The sequence below is a fragment of the Triturus cristatus genome, chromosome 5_2 (assembly GCF_964204655.1).
Source record: "Triturus cristatus chromosome 5_2, aTriCri1.1, whole genome shotgun sequence".
Taxonomy (NCBI): Eukaryota; Metazoa; Chordata; class Amphibia; order Caudata; family Salamandridae; genus Triturus; species Triturus cristatus.
The window spans coordinates 448844263-448867181 of NC_140588.1; the positions used below are offsets into that span (position 1 = coordinate 448844263).

Consider the following 22919-nt stretch of genomic DNA (forward strand, 5'->3'; position numbering starts at 1 on the left):
TGTTAACCTGAAAATTGCACGTGCAATTTTAAAAGTTCTAGGTGAAGGTTTTTTTTCTGTCTCAAGTGGAGTCTTAGGGTAGATATTCGGCTGGACAATGTTTCCACACAGGAATCAGAAAAGACCAATTGATTATATATTTATTCAACTTTGGTACTTTGTGCTGTGTAGACATTTTCAGGTGTTAAAGTTAAACGTTACACTGGCCCTTAACTCTGGGACTGAATCTGGCATGAGTGTAGGAGAACAAGATCTACCCTTGCACATTAGACACCAAAAGCACCAGGTAGCGCACATAGACTAAAAGAATGCAGGTGCAATTTTCTCTGAAATTAGACAGCAGGGATATAGACCAAACGCATATAGCAGAATAGGATTCTTTGCTAATTAAGAAATATGCTGATTGCCTGGTAGTCACTCTTAGCAGAAATGTTGATTCTGCAATACACGAGAACTCGAAAACATTAAAGTCTTCTGGCTGGTTTAATACTCAGTGCCAAGATATAAAAAGAAAATTGAGAAAGCCTACACAAAATAGGGACAACTGCATAATGATATTTGGAGTATGATGATATGAGAACTAATACAGGCTAGACTGCCATACTTGGAGGTATGGATAGATGGTAGTGATCTAGTACCTGAAAAGGGGCACTCGGCAATTGATCATAGCTTTAGCCTCTGGGCAATGGGCCAGAAAGCAAAAGGATTACAAGCGAACTTTTTTTGTTGCTTTGTTGATTTCCGCTCTGCCTTTGACCTTGCTAAAGTTATTCTACGGGAAAAATTAAGAGGCATAAATATACCCAGAAATCTATTAGCTGTGTTAAATGAATTACGCCTAGGGAACTGGGCCAAAATAGGTTTAAATAAAAACGGTGCACTAGCCCACAAACATTTAAACAATAATGGATTACGACAGTGTTGGGTGTTAACACCTACTATGTTTGCTTTGTACCTCTCTGACTTGCGTGCATTCTCACAGAACACTTATGCATTCTCCCCAAGGGTGTGGAAAGGCATACACTGTGTTTACTATACATGGATGACTTAGTCGTCCTGGATATTAAGCAAGTGGGACTGTAAAGAACATTTTATGTTTTTAATAAATACTGTAAGGCAAATAAATTAACAATTAATATAGAAAAGACTAACATAATAGAGAAATTTAAAGCTGCTATGTGGATCACTGGAGAGATGGTCGGGATAGAAATGTCCTCATAAATATCTAGGTATGACGTGTTATAGAAATCTTTAGTGGAAAATCCACCTTTCCACCTTAAAAACTAAGGAGTCATCCACTGTGGGTGAGATGAAGAAATATAAAATGGATTTTGTTAGACCTTATATAAAGTCTGTGCTTACTGCATATAAAGCAGTGGTCCCCCGCAAATATTATATGGGGCAGAGATTTAAGGTCATGGCTCAAAGCACAACAGGGAGAAATAAGAAGGCAAATGACTCAAAAATGTCTTAGGTCTTCCTCCATGTGCCATGGTGCAAGTAGTTAAAGTTTAAGCCAAGCTGATCTCCTGAAACTGCCTTGCATCAAACCTAATCCTATGTTTCTGGCACAGACAGCTAACTGCTTTTAAAATAAAAGTGTCAACCCCATGTGCCAAGGAAATATGCCACAGTGAGTTACAGTGGGCAAGATGTGTAAGAAAACAACTTAACAGATTGACTCAATATTTTAACATAAATGAACTTACAACTGACGTCCATTTCCTTTCAATGAAAATAAATTAAAGGAGTCCTCACTTTTTAGCTCAAGCCTAGACAGCGCATGCGCTGCCTCTCAACATGCTGTATTCAGTCAGGGGGCTGACTGAATTTTGTCAGAGTCCTTTAAAAAATCGCTGCTTCTAATTGGTTAATGGTTCCTGCTTCTCCCACCTTACATACAGATACATCTCCACTCCTTCCCTTGTTTTAATTGGATACCAAACACCGGCAGCCCCTCTTTTCCCCCACCCTTTGGAATCTCATTCTCTGTCTACTCTTCTCCCCCTTGTTAAAGATGGTTTCTCAAGCGCCCATCACGATTCGTTTGCATCCCCTCTTTGGCTTGGTCACAAATTTAAGAGCTGCCTGCTCACTTCAGGAGAGCTCAGTAAAAGGTCAGGAAATTTCTCCCAGTCTATTTAAATGCCTCTTCATAGCTGACGGGAGCTAACATTATCAATGCATGCATGTATTTATTTATTTGGTTGGTCGCCTAACATGCTCTTTGCTCCTCCGTTCTGATCCCGTTCACTGAATACGACCAGTGTGGAAGAAGAAAGACAAAGGTGATAGCCCAACAGAGTAGAAATTACACTTAAGAGTGTCTTGATCGTCCACAAAAGGGGCAGTTTCTTACTTCGCAGCAGCATGCTCAGGTCTCCTTCTGTGTTGGCACTATCCAGATTTTTGTGGAATAGCTGTTTCCCTATATTTGTTTCTCAAATGGTAAATGTGACAGCTTTAGATATTATCTATCGAAGTACGTGAAAAAGACCTATATTGGAGAGATGCTATGCCAGTGGTTCTGAGTCTCTGCCTTCTGAACTCTGTTGCTATCACAATTCGTAAAAGAGCACACTTTGGCTGATTCACGGTGTGCATCTTTCCAAGTCTGTATTGGCTGTGGTATCTGACTAAAAGTTGCACCCTCTTTAATACTGAAAGGGAGTTTCCTTGCACTGCCCCCGGAAGATCATATTTCCTTTTCTGCCGTTTTCAGACAGTAAGGACTTCAACAGATCATGGTGCGTGAGCCTGCTCTGGGGGATTTGAAAAGCAAAGCACATTTCATCACGTCTTTCAGAGGCTCTCTCTTGTGCACAGCACACAATTCCACACCATGCAACATAATTAGAATCTACATAATATCAATCAATACAACATCATTCAACTCCAGCTAATTGCACGCAACTCAATACCACATAAATACACTCACATAAATCCACTCTATGCCACGTACCAATCCATTTAAATACAGTACACACTATGCCACATAATTCCACTCAACTTAATTTCACTCAACACCACACTGATCCATGCCACACTATTCAACTCCACACACATCTATTCAACACCACATAATTAAACAAACCACATTATTCCACTCCACAACAGTTCCACTACACACATGTATCCAATTTACAACACATAATCCAACATCACATCGCAAAATCCAACAGCACACCACATAATTCAACCCCACTACATAACACTCCACAATACAAAATACCATTACACTCCATAACACACAATCCCACTCCACATAATTCCAGTGCAAGTCAATACCACATAATTACTATCGACATAATTCCACAGCACACTATGCCACATAATTCCACTACACAAATCCACTCCACACCACACAATTCCATGCCACACAATTACACAACTGACTAATCCAAAGCACACAATTCCACTAAACACCACATGCATGCAGTCCATAACATACAGGTAAAAGTCATTGCCATTTACAATGCCAATAGCTCTAATTCAAACAAATGCGAGACCGATTGCATTTCCAATGCTTGTTTAAATAGAGTCATGGCAGTATTAAACAGTGTATCCATATCTCACTGATCTTCCAAATCCTTCAAGGCAAAAGGCAATTTTAAAACTTCATGTAGGGCTGAACCCAGTCTAAGCAATAAAAGTTGGAGTGAAAGCCTTCCCGGATGGAGACAGTAACTGTGGGGTGCTATAAAGGTGACCTGCTCTACTGTTCATATTCTGATGGAATGTTTATATTTTATATCTCTAAGGTGTCTCTTTTTGAAAACTGCTCTCAAATATAGGCTTATGACTAAAATGGATGCTAGAAGATGTTTATATGATCTGCAAGTTGTGGTTGTAAATAGAGTGATGGGCAGGTTTTTATTGGCTCTGATGGCATAGGATGATTTTATGTAATGTTTATTCTTAGTGTAATGAAATAGCATGGCACAGTTTAATAGAATAAGGTGTGAAACTTCATTGTTACTACTACTACTTGCCTTTAGACTGTTATGTGCTAATTGAGGCCCTAACATAGGTGCGCCGTTTCAGAGGCACAAATCCTTCGTGCCACAAAGACAGGCAGGCCCTTTCATCCACTAAAGGCCCTTTCACCTACATTATCCCTCCCTTCACAATAGCGAGCAACAGAGGCTGTCCCTTATCTGACGTGTGCTCTGGGTGCACAAGACGGTCCATCCTAAATACGTCATCTCCATGTCCAACAGTGACTAACCTACAGCACAACGAGTTCTTAGACACAGACCCTTAAGCTATTGGGATTTTCCCTAGCACAGGAATATTGATTTCTCCAAGAACTCATTAAATATGCGTGAACCACTATTCCCTAAGAGTTCATTCCTGACGTCTTCCTCGGACCGACTTTACGTCAATACTAACATTCCAAGGCACCTATCCGGTATAAATATACCTCCCTTTGCCCAAGCAAACCAGAGGGGACCGAGATTTCCATGCCGACATTCTGACCTGAGACGCTGCAACCTGCGTCATGCCACAGCTCCAGCTGGCAGAGGTCCATCCACCCATCCTGGGGTGTCCAGCTCGAGATCAGGATGAAGTCCCACTAAGGTAATGGGGTTAGACTAAATCCTAGGGGGATTCTTGGCTCTATAAGACCTACAAACATGCTAGGTACACTTGGGTACATCTAGTTACGCATCATTGGGGTATAGGCTTTATCTTAAATGCATTCTGTCTTTCATGTATGTGTTCATTACTATTGCACAATGGTAAAACTGTACAATGCATTTTTATTTATTTGCACTACTGGCCATATTTCTCTGCTACTGTCCAACAGTTGTTGCAGCACATATTACTAATACTAGAATAACAAAGTGCAATACATTTTATTGTAAACACATCAGACTGTTTCTTCTATGTACTTCTCTGACATGAGTGACTAAATGAAAATTAGCATAATGTTTCCACGATCCTGAGGGATCAGGGTTTTATGTTATGTGGTTGCCAGAAGCTATTCCCTTCTTGTTGTCAAGAAGTTTCTAGTGGCCTCTGAGCTAGCTGGTACACAGTAATTAAGTTTAATATACGCGATAGGGGCATACCATCCTCAGTCCTATGCCAAGCCTAAAGTGTATGTTATTCCAATGTGCAGAACCTATCAGGGAAATAGGGCCTACGCTACAAGACCACATCATCATGCTGCAGTACTATCTCATAAACCAAGAACCTCTTTAATAACTTCACTAGATCCTTGACTTTGACCATGTACCAAGCTCCACTACTTCTTGCTTCGTTTGCACTATACAAATATTACATACATCATACATGCCTATATTACAACTACCATTGTTACCCTTCTACCAAAGCATAAATAGTCTGTTTTGTCTGTGGCTAAGGGATTGGCAAAGGCTTATTTACCGCAGCAGTGAATGGCCAGAAGACAGCACTGCTTCGATATTTTGGTCTATAGGCATTCTATAAAAGCAACCTAGCCTTTTCAGTCTCCGCACAGTCGGAAATGACATCTGTAGTCAATAACAAGTTTTATTGAGCAACCTCTACTGCGACACCTTTTCAAAACCGGAAAGGTTTCAAAATGTCAAGTGAAAGAAACAGTGCTAGTAGGCACGAAACTTTAATTTAAGACTGGATCGCCGGTCACTTTGTTCCAATTGCTGCAGTCGGAGAAGCAGAATTCAATAGGACGCTACACGAAACATTCGGAAGCACCCAAATCACAAGAAGTGTCTGCCAGGGAGCAGCGACATGAGCTCTTGGTTGATCTGTTACCTGTCCACATTATGGATGGAGTGATAAAGATCCGCCAAAGTGATCATAGGTTACAGTTAGACTCACGATTCATTAGCACCTTCTAAACATAGACTTTCAAGAAGTGTGTGGTGAAAGTGGGACGTGTTTCTTCATTCAATTAATAACTTTCTGGACAGGCACCAAAGCAGCTGATTTAATTTAAGTCAAATAATATTTTGTAAAAACAAGAAAGAGAAAAAATATCAAACTACACACAGTAAAAACAAAAACTAAAAAATGCGTACAAAATAAAATTAAAACATTAAATTATTTTATTTTTAAAGTGCCTTTCTACTATGTCTTCCTTTAATGGAACAAAAGGTTTTAGATCCACTACGAGACAATATTTTCCCTGTTTAGTGTTTGGTTTAATCACTCCCCAAATCTAGAAGTGAAAAATGACCTCGTTTTATGTAGAAACACATATGGTAGATCTCAGAAAGCGTTGGTAAAAGAAAGAACGATTTCAGTTCTAAGATAACTATTTTTTAAGTAATTGTAATTTTACAGAAATTTAAGTTTTCTTACCTGCCATAATTAGTGTAGCTCTGGTCTGAACAGGATAACGTCCACTGGAAAGATAAATCCGTGTCAGACTCCACCAAAACGGTTGCATTGATGTAGTCACCCAACCTAATGACAGACGGCGTTGTCACCATCACCTGAATGCCAGTGACTGGCTCTTGTACAAACACCTCAATAGCCTGAGCCAATGTGCTCACCGTGTTTGAAGCTATGACTGACACATTGTAGGGTTGTAGAGCAGGATAGCTGTGCTCAAACACAAAAACAGAACAGCGAAGTGGACAATCCATGCATCCCATCACGTGAGCCAATTGCTGAGATGAAGCAGTGAGGCTAGTCCCATCACCGAAGTCGATGGTGATGAAGTAGTCTTGTTGAGGCTGAACAGCTACCTCTAGCATGCTTCCATTATTCACAGTAGTTGGAGATACACTTATAGATATATTAAAGATAGGATACTCTACTATCGTGGTCATCGTGGCCCACAGATGGCTAATTTCATTTTCTACTTGAAGCATTACAGTCATAATTGATGGCGTTGAGAATTCCAGGGTCAACTAAAATGGAAGAGAGGCAAGCGATTAGATCAATTTTCAAAATCAATAGATCCCTATACCTTCACAGATTATAAACTTAATTAAAATGGAGGTAAGCATCAATGCATTGGCAGTAGTTTACAGCAAATGGGATTCAACGCCATCTTATCTCCTGCCTGTTTCCTCTGTAACATAATTACAGTCTCGTCTGTTTTTTAGTATTTAGTATTACGCCATAACTGTTGTCCTTGGGCTGCTGCACTTTTTAGGTTTGGCCTAATGAATGCTGTTTGTGCCTTTCATTAAGCTAGACCTAAAGATAATCCAGACCTAAAGCTATGCAAATGTTCTGGAGACATATGAGTAAGGCGCTTGGGTGTAATTTTTGAAACTATAGGCTCTGGGATTGAAACAGAAGGAATCATGCTAATGTCGCATTACTATTGGTGGCACAAATAATACAAGAGGTCCTGCCTTCAAGAAATGTTTATGGAACAAGAAATTTGCCTTGCCATCACATACAGAGTGTTTCTCAGTGTTTCTCAGTCACATCAAGTCTCATTAGAACGATTTGTTACACAGCACCCTTAATATCAGCAAAGACAAGGTATGGCTACAATTGAGTAACAAATTAGCATTTTATCATCATCATTGTTGCAAAATGGCAACAGAAAAATTTAGTTAATTAGGAAACAGGAGAATGGAATGAATTGAGCTAGGGCAGGGTTCTCCAAAGTCGATCCTGATGGCAATGGCGTAGCTAGAGCTTTTGCCTCCTGGGGAGATCCCTGTGTTTGCCGCCCCGTGACAGCTGGAGCAGTTAAGAGTCGGGGGAATTGGGGACTGGCTACAGACGATGAGCGAGAATAAATATATTAAAAAAAAAAAATATTTGACCTTGCGCTCACCGCCGCAACAAAAAAACAGTGCTGGGCTTAGTGTATAACCTGTGGGCCAAACGTTTGATTACTAACATGCCATCTCAGCCTTTCATGTTTCTGAGGTCGATAACTTGAGTACCATATTATTCAGTAATAACAGAAGTAAAACTTGTTTTTTTGATAAACAAATGTTATTAGTTTTGATGATAAAAAGTCAAAAACAATAAAACACAATAATTGCTCTCCAATACCGCCCCACCCTCTCCCGCCAGCCGTCAATCACCAATATAGGACAACATTTCAAAGCGCAGAGCTCTATTTGGAAGACAATCCATAATAATCCCACCATTACCCCCAGATCTTAGAGAATTTCTCTGGACATACCCAGGCAGTATAGACCAGTTCTTCCTGTTTGGCACACCAATACATGCCAGCGTGCCACATCTTTAGACTCGGTGGGTTGGGTTTGTTCCAGGATCTTGCAATGTCCCTCTTTGCCACCAGGGCTGCCAAACCCACCAAAACTTTGTCACCTTGCGTTTTCCTTGAATACTCCATTATCCCCAGCATGGCCAGCTTAGGAGTTAATGCAACTAGATTACCTAGAATCGCTGATACAGCTGTACTGATATGTGTCCAATAGTGGGTAATAACTAGACATTGCCAGACCATATGGTAAAAGTCTGCTGTTGGAGACAGCCAGCGAGCACATCTGGGATTAGAAAGGATACCAGCATGTCTCAAACATTAGGGAGTCATGTAAGTTTGATGAAGGTAGTTTAATTGTATCAGATGGACTTGAACAGATATCGCCAGTTCCCTAGGGGCCATGCAGACCTTCCTCCATTCCACCTCTTCCATCTCAATTTTTCTGTTGAAGTAGACCTAACTTTCTGGGTCATTACAGACAAGGCCCCAATATAGCTGAGAGATACCTCCTCTACCTCATCTCCCCATCAACAGTCATGCATCAAGGGGGCGAAAATCCAGTATTTCTTGTAAAATTAGTGCAGTACAGTGGCGGTGCGTCCATTGGAGGCGCTGGAGCGTTGCCCCACTAGCCACATCGCCCTAAATTCGTGCAAGTGAAGCAAATGAACCAATTCGACAGCTCCTCCACTATCACGCTGCTGGGGCGCGCGCGGCAATCGGCTGCTGAAGGGGGTGGGGGCGGGGCTGCGGCAGCACTCAACGGGGTTTGAGTGACAGACTGTCACTGACAGCGGCGCGTAGTGCGCATGTTCGGGTTTGGGCTGGTCATTTTTATGACCAGACCGTACATGCGCACCATCAGTCACTACTATACCTTTAGTAGGCGAGCGAGGGAGGGTGGAACCTGAGAGGCCGTCGCAGCCCCCCGGACTGCTAGTGGGCGGCCCGTATCCGTGCCCTAGCCATCTCCGGACGCTGCTAATGCAGCGTTGGATTGGCTGAGAGTGAGACACCAGCCACGCAGTCTGAAGTTGTTCCTGCTCCGGACCGGCCCAGACCTGTTCCTGCTCCAGAGTCCGGGCCAGGATCTGGACGCAGACAGAGGCGGCAGCAGGATCGGGATCAGGTACGTTTTTTATGTTACCCCACCCCCCCAGAATTGCGAGCCGCGACTGGGGAAGAACGTGGTGCAAGAGTGAAGGCAGCGTTGGATGCTAGCATCCACAAGATTGCTACAGGGCACAGTGTGGAAATGGAAACCCGAACGGTTTGGTGGACTTTCCAATTTCTTAATGTTTGTATTCTTCAAAATATTTACATATATCTATTAATATTGGAGCTACTCGTTTTCTAGGCACTGCCTGCCAGCGGTGACAAACTGGAGTTAGACATTCAGCAGTTGATCCAGTCACACAGTGTTGATGGAGGTCAGATGTCAGGCTTAGATCACGTTCTCTAGTGTCCACATTACGCAATTTATCTGCTAAATACTGATCTGCCGTTTGTACTCCACATACACAGGCCCTGGTTTACTATATATTTGCTAGGGTACCTGTGCCAACTTTCATAAGAAAACAATATTTTGTGCTGAAAGTTAATGCAAAGTGCAGTGAGAAAATCGCTATTGATGGTGGAGCACTACACCCCCATGTTACCTAAGCAAAGCAGGGGGGGGTGAGGGCAGGAGTAGAGCAAACACGCATAGGTATCCATGGAAAGCTATGTGTACTAAATAAGCATGACCTACAGGTGAAATTATTTTCCCAAATCCAACCCGGTGCAAGCAAGGGGAAAGCGGAATATAGTGTGACATTTTTCTGTGTAATTTACGTAAATATTTCATTTTTTACGCAGCTTAACCTTGGGTGGTGTTCCTCACTTTGACATTAGAACTGAAGAGTGTACCTCAAGTGGCAGTCTCATGCAAGCCACCACCGGCTAGCATTTGCGCCATAGGGAAATGCTTAGGTTGTGAATGTGTAATAGTCACTCACACCTGCCTTCGAAATTATGAACAGGTGGCAGTTGAGAGCTCTTGTAGCAGATGCAATAAGTTGTATTTGGATCAAATGTAAATGCAACACAGCACGTGCATCTTTGTTAATGAGACATCCAATTACAAACTAGAACACCGGCGTCCTACCCAACAGTAAAAGAGGATGTGGCGCTATGTCTAGAGCTGCCAGCGATGGAGCTGGGAAACAGGGTTCGAGTCTCGGCGTCGGGTCAGCATCCTGTGATTCTGGCCAAATCACTTTATCTAATTTCTGGTTGCTTGCTGTGTATGTAGTGGGAGAATGGGATTGTGCTAACTGCTACCGACCATCTGTATTCTGAACATGTTTTGAACTCTTCACTTCATGATCGCCAAAATACTCACCCTTTCTGTTTCCTTACTAACCACGCTGTCTAAGCTCACTAACCAGTTAGTATATTAACAACAGTTCTTAAAATTCTTAGTTAGACTTACAGGGTATTTAATGTATTTTTTAATGTGAATTGTCATCTGTAGTTCCTCCAATTCTGAATCCAGTGCAGCCCCTCCCCTCCCCCCATGATAACTCCTTCGGCATTTGGTGGAGAGTTTTTGAAGAAATTAATGTTGGAATTGGCACATAACTAATGAAAGTCCCTCTGACTGGGATGAGGCCATAGGCAATTGACCCTCCATTTTGCTGGACAACAGCTCCGCCGCTATTCAGAGTTTACAATTTGTGGAACTTTGCTTACAGAGTTTACAACTATGTGCTTTTAGGGAGAAAGGGCAGCTTTGACTTTTTGAAAGTGTGCTGTTAGATGGGATGTTTACTCTTATACTTCCGCCTTAGGATAGCATTTTCTTTAACACCAAGCACTACAAAATTTCTCCTGGAAAGCAGACTGTTGCAGTTTTCCCAATAGCACGTGTGGTTTTTAAAAAATGCTGAAAATGAGCTTCAAGTGTAGGCATACGTTAATGTGAGGAAATTAATTTTAAGATTTTATTTATTTGAAAATCGTAGCCTCGAGATGCATTTATTCTGTGCACTCGAATATGGGGTTAGAGACGGTGCCATGAACAACCCTAGTGCGCGTTGCAAAGTGTATGGGCCCAAATTTAACCACTTCCAGCTCAACCCCAGAAGTGTTTGGCTCTACAGAAGCCACTGTCTCTGCTGGTCGATTTTGCCCATAATTGATGTCTGCGTTGCCTGGGGTTCTGCAAGAGATATCCAAATATGAATATAATATTGACATTTTGAAGTACAACATTTGAAAGAACACGGGACTCCGTAGGCGGAGTTTAGGACGAAGATGTAAGTGTGCCATGCAGATACAGTATTGATAACTGGATAGTTTTCATTGCTATTCTGATTGGGAATGTGTTGGCACTAACATAAGCATTTGTCTTCTCGCTGATTGTGGGTAGCAATATTCGACCGAGAGCACAGCATGTATTAATTCTCATTGCCGTGTGTTGGATTACAGACACTCCCATTTCAACATGCAAGGGGCACGCGCACTCACTTAAGACTGTGATATCATTGCACCAAACAAGTTAAAACTATTCAACTTGTGCGAGGTGTAATTTTATTGGTACACCGGCACCTTCAACTTGAGACTTGTTTTTCGTTCTTCAATTCACTTCAAGGTTTCCTGGTATTATTTACTGTGCCCTGTTGAATGTTTTGCACAGTAGCTGGAAAGAGAGGTTCCTACCAGGGCAACTTCTCTGTTACCAAATTTTAGATTTTCTTAATATTTCATGTCCGCGCCCCTGGTGATATTGGCTTCAAGGGAGTATACAGCTTTATGATATTCTGATTAACACAGCATATCGATTAAAGGAAGCTGACATTGTTTTCAAGGTCATTTGCATGCTTGTAACCCAACAACGCATGCTGATCAATTTCCTATTTCATGGTTCAAAGAAATGCATGTTTATTTGTCCAATTAAATTCATAATAATTAAAGCTTGCGATCTTACTTAGAATGTGTGTAATCGATTTTTGAAGACGTTTTCAGTTTCAGGGTCTTTTCTTGTGGAACATATGCTTGAACATTATGTCGACGAGGCAAGCACTTTACTCAGACTACAGCAATCAATCAAGGCACTTATTTTTTAACAAATGAAATGCAGAATGAATATGGAAAAAAATATCATCTCTCATGGAACACCTGTACAACACTTGCTGGAACTCGAAACATTTTGCATTCCTTCTGTTGCGTTTCTTAATAAGAAACTGCTCCTGAAGAACAGTTTTTGAAAAGCACCTCAGGCTCAGTGAATGATGGCTCTTGCAGCAGCAGAATGATCTCTCCGTGTGAGCAGTGGCCGGGTCTCCCATTTCTTACACATTCCGAATTGCTTTTTGACACCCAGGAATAATTATACAGCGTTTTATTGCTTCCTTTGGGTATATGTATTATATTTTAACTCAGTTTTATTCTGAAAGTATTCACGCGCTGCCCGATATATGTGTGAAACACTGGACAGTGCGGTTCGGTTGCAATTAGTAACAATACCAACATGTTCAGTTATGTTAGTCACAAGGTGGAGTTTTTATGATTACTTTATGAGACACCCATCTGTAGAAGATGGGGCATTTCTGGCAGGCCTTTGTCACTAAGCACTTGAAATGTTGTTCTTATAGGGGCAGTAAAACCACAGAAGACAGGATGCCTGGTCTGATGGTGTCATTGTGCAGGTCAGGCGCAGCACTTTGTTCAGCCAGACATTGGTATTAACATTGGCAAGGTGAAAGTGGACATTTACAAATTAGTCAAGAGGGGTTTCTGTGACCTCAAATTTGCTTGAAAATGCACCATTTGTCCACTCTTTTTTCAAAATGTTCCCCCCGAACTCGCGTAGGAGGTTCGAGCTCGCTACACTGCAGTACGGCAGTTATTTTATGCCTCACCACTTTCAAATGTCACCAGCCGCCACTGGTGCAGTAGTGACTTAGTACATGACGCATCTATAAATGGTTATGAAAAGGAGTGTGGTAAAGAGTAAATTAGACCTGAAGGTCTGCAAAGGAGTACAAGCAGGAACCCCACCACACACCCCCAACACTAATTCCTATGGAATCCCAATGGCGAAATCCAACAAGGCGTGACACCTGTTCCAAGCAGCGCACTCTAAAGGTCAGATTGCAGACTTAGATGTCTGTCCCAGCCCGTGAATAGTGTTGCTCCTCTCCATACCAAGAAGACCTCTCATGATCTCTGGGAGGGCAAGAGGAATTGGACAGCCATATAGGTAGTGCATGACCATCAAAACTAACACCGGAAAGTTCCAGCTGATAAGCTGGGTCATCCCAGCCACCCAGTCAGTCAGTCATTTATGATTAAGATAAGATGGCCAGGTGGACAAACGAATATCCACCGCTATGATGCCACCATCGTACACTAAACAGCGACACTAAGCCTGACCAATACGAGGGGGTCGTCCCCTCCACAGAAAGGACCGGAGCAATGCCACCACCTCACCAAACCATGCGTTGGGAACATCAAGTGGGAAGGTTTGCAAAGTATAAAGAAACTGGGGTAGTATCATCATTTTAATCAACGCGACCCTGCCCATTACATTAAGTGGGAGGTGTTGCCATGCTGCAGAAGTAGCACTTTCTATATAGAAACAGCATGAACTCGTCGTGAAACTCAATATGTAGCTCAATAAAAAAACATAAGATACATTTATTAGATAAAATGACACGATTGGGGCACTTCAAGCGAGTATAAAATGAGAAGCACTCGGAGCAAATACAAATATTGAAGGGCTGGGTCTCAGATTATCTGGGTCAAACTCTCATAGCACCTCAGAAGCCAAAATTCATTCAAAACTCCCTTATAAAAGGGCGTGGCTAGCAGCATGGCGGACTAGACGTGTCTGTCCGGAGCTCCAAGGGCCGAGAACTGATCCTGAGAAATCCTGGGCTTGGCGGCTATATTCTGTACATTAAACGGCATGGTCAGAGTGCCTAAAGACATTGTGCTTGCACGGATAGGACCAAACGAGAAGGAATCGACGTGCAGCTGCCTGGAATAGACAACGGTGCAGCTGCGGCCGCAAAAAAGATGGCGGCGGTATGAGCTTCGGAACGGGGAAGAAAGTGTACCTGGAGATCCGGGATAGCGACTGGCTCCGATAATCAGCTGGAAACCCCAGGGAGCGGCAGACGTGCTTGAAGCCCGCACTCTAAAGCCGGCACAGGACTTAAACACAGCCCGCTGCCCTGGCGCGGTGAAGAGTGGAGTGACACACGCAGCGCTCCGGAGCGGAGAGTGGAGCCGGTGCGGATCGGCCGCAAATAAGATGGCGGCGGTATGAGCTCCGGAACGGGGGAAGAAAGAGTACCTGGAGATCCGGAGTAGCGATATAGTCCTGCCCCCCACAGAGAGCGGCACAGCAGCATACCAGCAGCGGGGGCTTGGGATCTGCGGCGGCTGCGGTGTTCGATTGAGGCTTCAGGGAAGATTTGTCCAGGTACGCGCTGGGGACTGGCTCCGACAATCGCGCAGTCTCATCTGGAACCCTCTGGGCGCGGGAGACGTGCTCGACTCCCACGCTCCAGGGCAGGCACAGGACCTAAATACCGCTGACTGCCCTGGCACGGTGAAGAGCCGAGAGACACGCGCGGCACTCTGGAGCAGAGAGTGGTGCCGGTGCAGATCGGCTCAGCGCGTTAGCAAGGAGGAAGATTGGGCGGAGGAGACGAAGCCCAGCACCGAGGAGCGCGAGCGGCCTGGAGTGAAGGGGGATCGGCCGGTATTGACGGCGCGACGCCCTCCGATTGCAAAGTGTGGAGGCGGGCAGAATTGGAGCACACAGGACAGAGTGACTCACGAGACCCCAAAGGCCCCGGAGTGAGGCGAGATGCGCGCAAGGAGCTTTGGCAGAGCCGGCAGGTGGGACTATGAATGGGAAGACAGGGGTCAGCTGCCTGAATTGTCCATACTGCAGGAGACTTAGGCATTGTGGTGTGGGGGCAAGCTGCACTGAGGTGCTACTACAGCATATGCTTGGGTGTAAGCCTGTAGGGGCCACTTATTGGAGGACACATTGTGAGCTGCCCGGTGGTGTGGGAGACTAAGGAGTACACAAGCTCACAGCACAAGACGCCTGGGCACGCTTCTGGGGCTGATTACTGGATGCGGCGTGGCAGCAGGGTCTCATTGCAGGAACAGCATTGTGTGTAGTGAGTAGACGGTCTGCAGTATAGCTGGCAATAATGGGAGAGTACTACGTGCCAGAATCAAGAGCGCGAGAGTGTACTGCGACTGGCTTGGGGGTGACTTTCGGTGAGTTTAGTAATGACCAGAGTGTTGAGGTGAACATCTTGAGGCCCGCCAGCTGTTGAGTTCAGCCTGTTCCTCAGATTGACAGCTGCAGATGGCACGGGACAAGGATTCTAAGACGCAGAAGCAAGGGAAGATGGACAAGTTCGCTAAACCACTGCAGGTGCCGGACCTCTCCACGGCGGTCCCGGTGGGCCCCCCTGATAACTCGTTATACTGCAGGCTATCCAGTCCTCCAGAGAAGTGCTCGAAGGGAAGATTGACGAGATCAAACTAGATGTCAATCTGTTACGTCAAGATCTGAGGAAGGTGTCGGAGAAAGTTACTCAGGCGGAGCACCGTATCTCAGAAGTTGAAGACACCACTCATACACTGCGAGGTGAGGTCACGGCCCTGACGGCTGCCATAAAGGATGTCCTCTGGAGGGTTGATGACGTGGAAAACAGAGCCTGGCGTAACAACCTCCGCTTTCTTGGTTTTCTGGAGGCCATTGAAGGGACGGATGCTGGTGCCTACCTGCATAGGTGGCTGTTGGATACTTTTCCGGCATTCCATTTCTCACCATGTTTCATAATAGAGGGAGCGCACAGAATACCTGGGACTAGACCCCCGGCGGGTGCACCTCCACGACCATTAATTGCACGGTTCCTTAACTACCAGGACCGGGATCTAGTTCTATGGGCATTTCGGTAACAAGGAGAAGTCCGACTGGACAGCACGAGGATAATGGTGTTCCCGGATTACTCACGGGAGGTACAGAAGCAACGCAAAACATTTGACTTGGTGAAAGACAAACTGCGGCAAATGCAAATCACGTACATGCTCCTCTTCCCTGCCAAACTCAAGGTGATCTATCAAGCCCGTTCCCTCTTCTTCGACACACCAGAGGCGGCCTGGCGCTGGCTGGAGGAGCGCCCCATGGCGAGAGTCACTGGAGAAGTCCAGCCGCGTCCTGGGAGAGCCCAGCCGCTTCGCAGTGGCGGACCACGCTTCCAGGGGCGTGCCGGGAGAAATGCTGAAACTGTCCCAAGCACAACACTTAGATCGACACCATACAGGAACAGGAAACAGACGGTGACTACTCCACATGCACGCCCCCCGGGGACGGTGAAAAGCTTGGATAGCCCCACAGGAACAGGGAAACCGACAGAAACGGGCATGAGAAACTCGGCGGACTGCACCGATTAAGACATTACATCCGAATCGGAGGAAGATCATCCGTTGCTGCAACACATTACTCTATTGGAAGGTACAGGAGAGACGGATACTGGGAATGGAAAAGACACTCGGAACCAACAGGTGGTTGGTGAAGTCGACGAGCACTAAACAGGCCAGGAGCTTTGGGTGAAACAGACCGCAGATGGATATCGCAATCTACCCCACGTGCCATGTCCCTGTGACATTTGACTCAGCTTTGGACTGTGTAAGTCATTGTAACCTACAGCTGGGACATCTGTCTTACTAGTCGGGCTTTATAGTCTACAGCCTAAAGGCCCATCCTCGTTTGGCCCGGCTGGGGCCAGCGATTCTACAAGAAGGGGAAGGGCTGGAGGGACAGGACACGGTTTAGGTTATAAGGTTTTGGAGGGGGGGGGGGCGATAGACCTCGCCTACCTGATCAAGACACTGTTGGTCCCGTTGACCCTGGGGATAGTCAGATGGATATTGGGGGGGTGGGGAAGGGGGGGGTGGAGGGGTCAGGGGTTGGGGTTTTGTTATGTTTAAGTCACACAGTAGCAATGCATTAGTCATCACAAACCTGCAGAGACAATGGCAGTACGGAGGGGGAGGAAGGATCGTTGAAGGGCTGAGAGTTCTACATCACTGAGATGGCTGTACCTAATCCGGGAATGTATTCCATCCTCTCCTGAAATGTGAACGAAATGGAGAATAAGATTAAGAGAGGGCTGGTGGCAGCATACTTTAAACGCTTGACACCAGATGTTATTCTCCTGCAGGAGACTCACCTAAAAGGCACCCGGTCTGGGTTTCTATGTCGAGGGGCGTACAAAACGCTGGCCCATGCTGGTACTGGGGCGAGGGGGGTTGCAATACCTAGTAGAAAAAACCCACCCTTCCGACTAGAACGCACGTGGACTGACCCCTACGGCACATATGTGGCGGTAAAAGGAGTGTGGAACAGACGGCATATCACTTTCATTAGTGTATACGCACCACCCAAGCTCCAAAGGCAAACGATGGAGAAAATTGCGGCAATTTTACTGGAGGCGGGCTCTGACACACATGTTATAGGGGGCGACTTTAATGACGTGATGGACCCTATCAGTGACCGCACGACGATCCCCAGGGGAGACCCCAAGGACACACCACTCAAACGGTTTGTAGACACCTTAACACTCACAGATATATTGCGTATGCAACATCCACAGAGTAAAGCCTACTCTTACTACTTGGGAGCCCACAAAGCTTTTTCAAGGATAGATTATATATTTGCCCCGGTGGGAGAGCTACGAGAGATACACAAGGTAGAATACCTGGCAAGGGGTCTCTCGGACCATTCCCCTCTATGGCTCACGATAGGTGCCCGCGTAAAACGGCTGAACGGGGAATGGAAGCTGAACCCCTGGGAACTTAAAGAAATCCAGGTTGCTAGGGAACGCAGGGTAGACACCGAGTTGTATTTTAAAGAGAACGTGGGGTCGGTGGACTCGGCCATAACACTGTGGGAGGCATACAAACCCGTACTACGTGACAGGGCGCAAAACATTATAGCCCATAAAAGGCGTAAGGAAGAGGAGGAGATCACCGGGTTGGAATCTAGACAACTGCAGCTTGAAGCACAGGCTAGTACGGGCAATGATCCATCACTGCTCCGCAGTCTACAACTCCTTAGGCAGGAATATTTCGCGCTGGCCAGGAAAGACGCGCAGCATGCGATACCGGCCATGCATCAGCGTCTATACGATGTGGGAGACAAGACAGGTAGGCTGCTAGCATGGCTTAGTAAAAAAGAGCATAAAAGCAGATGGGTTTTACAGATCCAGATGGAAGATGGACTAACTCATCTGACCCAGGTCGCAATAGCCAACGCTTTTGCAGACTACTACGAGGCCTTCTACAGGCAACGCGAGCTAGCAGAGCAGTCACAGACCCAGGAATATCTTCGGGCACTACGGCTCACCAAATTTATATCACAACCAATAAGCCTATGGCATTGGATCGTAACCTCTATAGGGTGCTTAGGGAATTTCGCACAGATGTGGAGAGATGGAGGACCTTACCGCTCACGCTGCTTGGCAGGGCAGCACTATATAAAATGATAGTGCTCCCTAAATTCCTCTATGTATTGCAAAACACGTATCAGATGATACCACCTGAAGTGTTTACGAAAATTGACGACACGTTACGGACATTTCTCTGGAATGGAAGACCACCGAGGGTCGCGCTGGCGACGTTACAGCGCAACCAATATAATGGGGGTATCTCACTACCAGATCTTCAGGCATATTATAGGGCGGCCCATTTTGTGGTGATAAATGAATGGCAATACATGGATAGAGATCATCCCACATATGTGTTTGAACACACACAATTCAGCAAGCGCCCATATACACATTACATATACAGGGGGAAAGGCACTGCACAGTTACTGACCGTGACAAGGATTGTTGTAACGGCATGGAAACAGGCAGAATGACAAATTAAATGGGATGGCCGCGTCTCCAGAGACACCCCGCTTTGGGTGGGGAAGAGGCTTCAGGAATTCACGAAGTTAAGCGGTTTCCGAAAATGGGACCTGCTAGGCATTTCACAACTTAAGGATATAGTACACAGAAAAGAGCTGATCACCTTCTCACACCTTCAGGCAGAATACGATATGAGTACAAACCAACACTACAAATACCTGCAACTGGCCCATGCATGGCGGGCGCAGCATATTGACACTGCCGACATCCCGAATACGCACCTTGAGAAGGACGACTTTTGATGGGGGAGCTAGAGTGCAAGGCGGTCTCATGGACATACAGAACAATAATTAATAATAAGCCAGACACACTGCAGAAGCTGCGGACAAAATGGGAGTTGGAATTGGGAGAAATTGAGGATTTAGCCTGGAAAATGGCATTGATGCATCCCCGAGAGGTGGCCATTAAATCACGGCTTAAACTGATTCAATTTAAATTTCTGCATAGAGTATACTATGACAGAGCACGACTGCATCATATGGGAAGGGCGGAGACTCCTGATTGTCTGCGCTGTAGAGCGTCTGAGGGTACATTCTTCCATACAGTATGGGACTGTTCAAAGATCCAGCTGTCTTGGGCTGATCTGTTTGGGGATTAAGCGGAATCGTGTCTCCAAGAATATTCCCCAATTCCTCTGTTTGTCCTGCTGGGAATATCTACCGAAATAGACCTCCCCAAAAAGCAATTAATTTTACTCCAGCTGGGATTGGTGGTTGCGAAACGTGATTTGGCCAAGGCATGGGGGTTGGGGACGAGTCCATCCAGGGTTGAATGGAAAAAGAGTATGGATATGCACATGTTGGGAGAAAAGACGAGTTATAAAGCGCGGGGCTGCCCCAAAAAGGTTTGGAAAATATGGAAACCATGGTCGACACATTACGGACTCTCACTCTCTGAGACAGAATCATTTTCTGGGGTGGGTATGCTGGTGGAGGGATTGGACGGGCCTCCCGGAAATGCAAGGGGATATGGTACAGTCATTTGAATATCCGCTACTGCTATTCGAAAAGGATACAGATGTCAAACTGCATATATCAATTGGTTTTGTCCTTGGAGACTGTTTTTGTATTTTAAAATGTGAAAATGTTAATAAACATATTTCCCCCAAAAAAAGAAAAAACTCCCTTATAAAATAGGTGTAAGACATTCATGCTTACATTTTAGGAAACATACCTCTGGTGGACCAAGAACGGTGGCATTAACTGTTCCGTTTGAGTACATCCATCGGTAAAGGTGATGGGAGCCACTCCCAATTCTAGCATTCCAGGTTACAGTAGTTGGAACGAGCAAGCTAAAATGTACAAACATTCAACCGTTAAATAATTCCTATCCCACAAAAACATGTAGCAACATAACATCTGGAGACAGACCATCATTGGGCAATAGTTAGATAGATGTAGAAAGGGTGAATATCTGATACAGGAACATGTTCCTAAGCACTTGCATTCATCCAAATAAATGCATGTCATTCTATGACTTAGCACATTTCTTCATTACAAAATTCACACACTTACATAAATGCAGTACTGATGTGTCACTCCTACACTAATCCTAATTCAAATATAAACTGATGGAAAAGGTATCTTCTGTAAAGCTCATAACCAACCTCCAATGACCATGCAACAGCCTTGTTTTCAAACTTGGGTAGGAAAGAGGGATTTTGTGATATTATTGCCAGTACTATGTACATAAATTCTATCTTCTCGTCAAAGCTGTTCTGCACTTCCTTGAGAGGAAGATCCGGACACCTTCACATTAGATAAGTAACAATCTTCTGTCATGTGAACGTGCATCATTGACTTGAGAAAAACTTACTTATAATAGATTAATTTTATATTATGTGGCTTCAACTGACTGCTTTCTACCAAGAGCACTGGTCAGTTGAAATTACATTTGCCTTTCATCTTTTTGCTTTGCTGACTGCTATTTTGCATTAAATGCTAGTTGGACATTTGGCTTCCTGACACGTTGAGCTTTAGGTTTAACGCCTGGTATCCTGAACCTGAAATATTTCTTTTTTTCCACATTTCATTTTTGGGAGGGGTCAGGGTGTGCCCACCTTGATGCCTTATATGCCCTTTGATTTTTTTTTGTTCTTTTTCAAGACTCTAAGACCTAGTCCCAGAGTCCAATAATGGCTACCACAACGTATTCTCCATGTTGAAGCCAGCCAGTAAGGATCCACTTTGAATGGGCCAATCAGAGAACAACTGGACACCAACAGTTCCCATATCTCTAACTTTTTACTAGATTTAACCTATTATGCCCACCCAAGCACCTCTTTTCACGCTAATTTCTTGAATACGGCTGAACGGATTTACAGCAAACAACAAAATAACATGTATACATGAGTTTTATATACACAAACACGTTAATATTGATGTCAATCTATGCAACAATACATGTATATTCAAAAACGAGATCAAGTCCCCAGAAAATGCCCATTCACAAAATCAAGCCTAGACCAACCCAAATGCACCTTCTATTCAGCTACAGTAAAATCAGTTGGGGACCACACTACCGCAAAAAGGACCAGGTGGTTGGCCAAACACGTGAAGCAAACTCAATTGTCTTGAGGTCTGAAGTGTTACTTGGTGCCCAACGGCATCCTCCACTAATCAACCGTATCTAATCACGCCTAAGTAAAGCCCTCATCTGGGCAACCCTAATTGGGAAACGGAGTGCCATCACTCACCAAAGGTGACATGCTTCATCATTTGGGATCTTTCCCCGGTTGTAACCCCTAGTACAACCGAGGGCTACAACCCCTTCACTGTGAGGGAGGAGCACAGGGATGTTTTAAAGATCTCCTAGGATATACTAAAAATCCAGAAGGTGATGAGCTGAGGTGTATTACTCAGTGATGGGCGCAGTGCTGGGAAAGTGAGTTTAAAACTGGCTACTAAGAGAAAAATCTTTTTATTATATATCCCTTAGTGTCAGGGTTAAAAACAGTGCTAAGGCAGTTTTGGAAAAAATAAACGGCAACTGTCTAGTTAGAGGGTCGGTCTACATGTTTCAGCTATTTGTGAAATAAAGAGTGTCTAGCCTTCCTCAAGACCTAAAAAGTATAAGCTACTGTGTTTTATATGTGAAAACTAAAATAATACAAACGTGAATGTAACTGAAAAAAGCGGAAAGATACAACTTGTTGCACCACTCATTTCAGTTCACGGAGCGTGGTGTAGTTTAACCTGTGTAAAAACCTGTGCAAGAAATACAAAAAACACTTCGACCTGCTAAGTGGCTGGTCAGCATAACAGCAAGCTTAATACAAATAAGTAAACCTTGTAATGGAGATGGCAAGTGAGTGCCACCAAACTAAAAAGGACAGAAAAGTTGGAAAAACTTAAATAAACTCTGAAAAAACAGTTTAATGAGTAGTTACTTGAGATAAAGTTAGCCCAAGCCCAAAGTAAAAGGCAGGTAGTACAGGTGACTTTGGAGACAAAATCGGGGGGAAAACAAAGATGAGGGTTTTTATAATAAGGTCCAGCATACGTACCCAAGAGACTATGTATAGACAATGAGTATGCAGTTCCTAACAAAAAGAAAAAAAACAAAAGACAGATCCTAACTGTAGGGTAACCACCAGTATAATGCAGGAGAGTGCTCTCCTTGTTGGAAAAAGACCCTCACACACCTGACAAGAAGGTGTCTTGCTTCATCATCGGGTCTGCTCCTACTCGGGCCGGCGCTGCAATGCCCGATCAGGCGCACGTGATGGGGCCTACTTAACGGAGATCTTTATTCCGAAGCCGACAGGTGAAGTG

The 22919-nt window shown here is 44.5% G+C and overlaps 1 protein-coding gene across 1 annotated transcript in view; it reads right to left on the minus strand.

Moving 5' to 3' along the window:
- PKD1L1 (polycystin 1 like 1, transient receptor potential channel interacting) overlaps positions 1 to 22919 on the minus strand; it is a 1386277-nt gene that overhangs the window by 939926 nt on the left and 423432 nt on the right. The window contains exons 12-13 of the mRNA XM_085607392.1: positions 20320 to 20437; positions 6313 to 6866 (exon numbers count right to left, since the gene is read on the minus strand). Of these exons, the coding sequence (XP_085463518.1) occupies positions 6313 to 6866; positions 20320 to 20437 (672 nt within the window). The remainder of the gene's footprint in view (positions 1 to 6312; positions 6867 to 20319; positions 20438 to 22919) is intronic.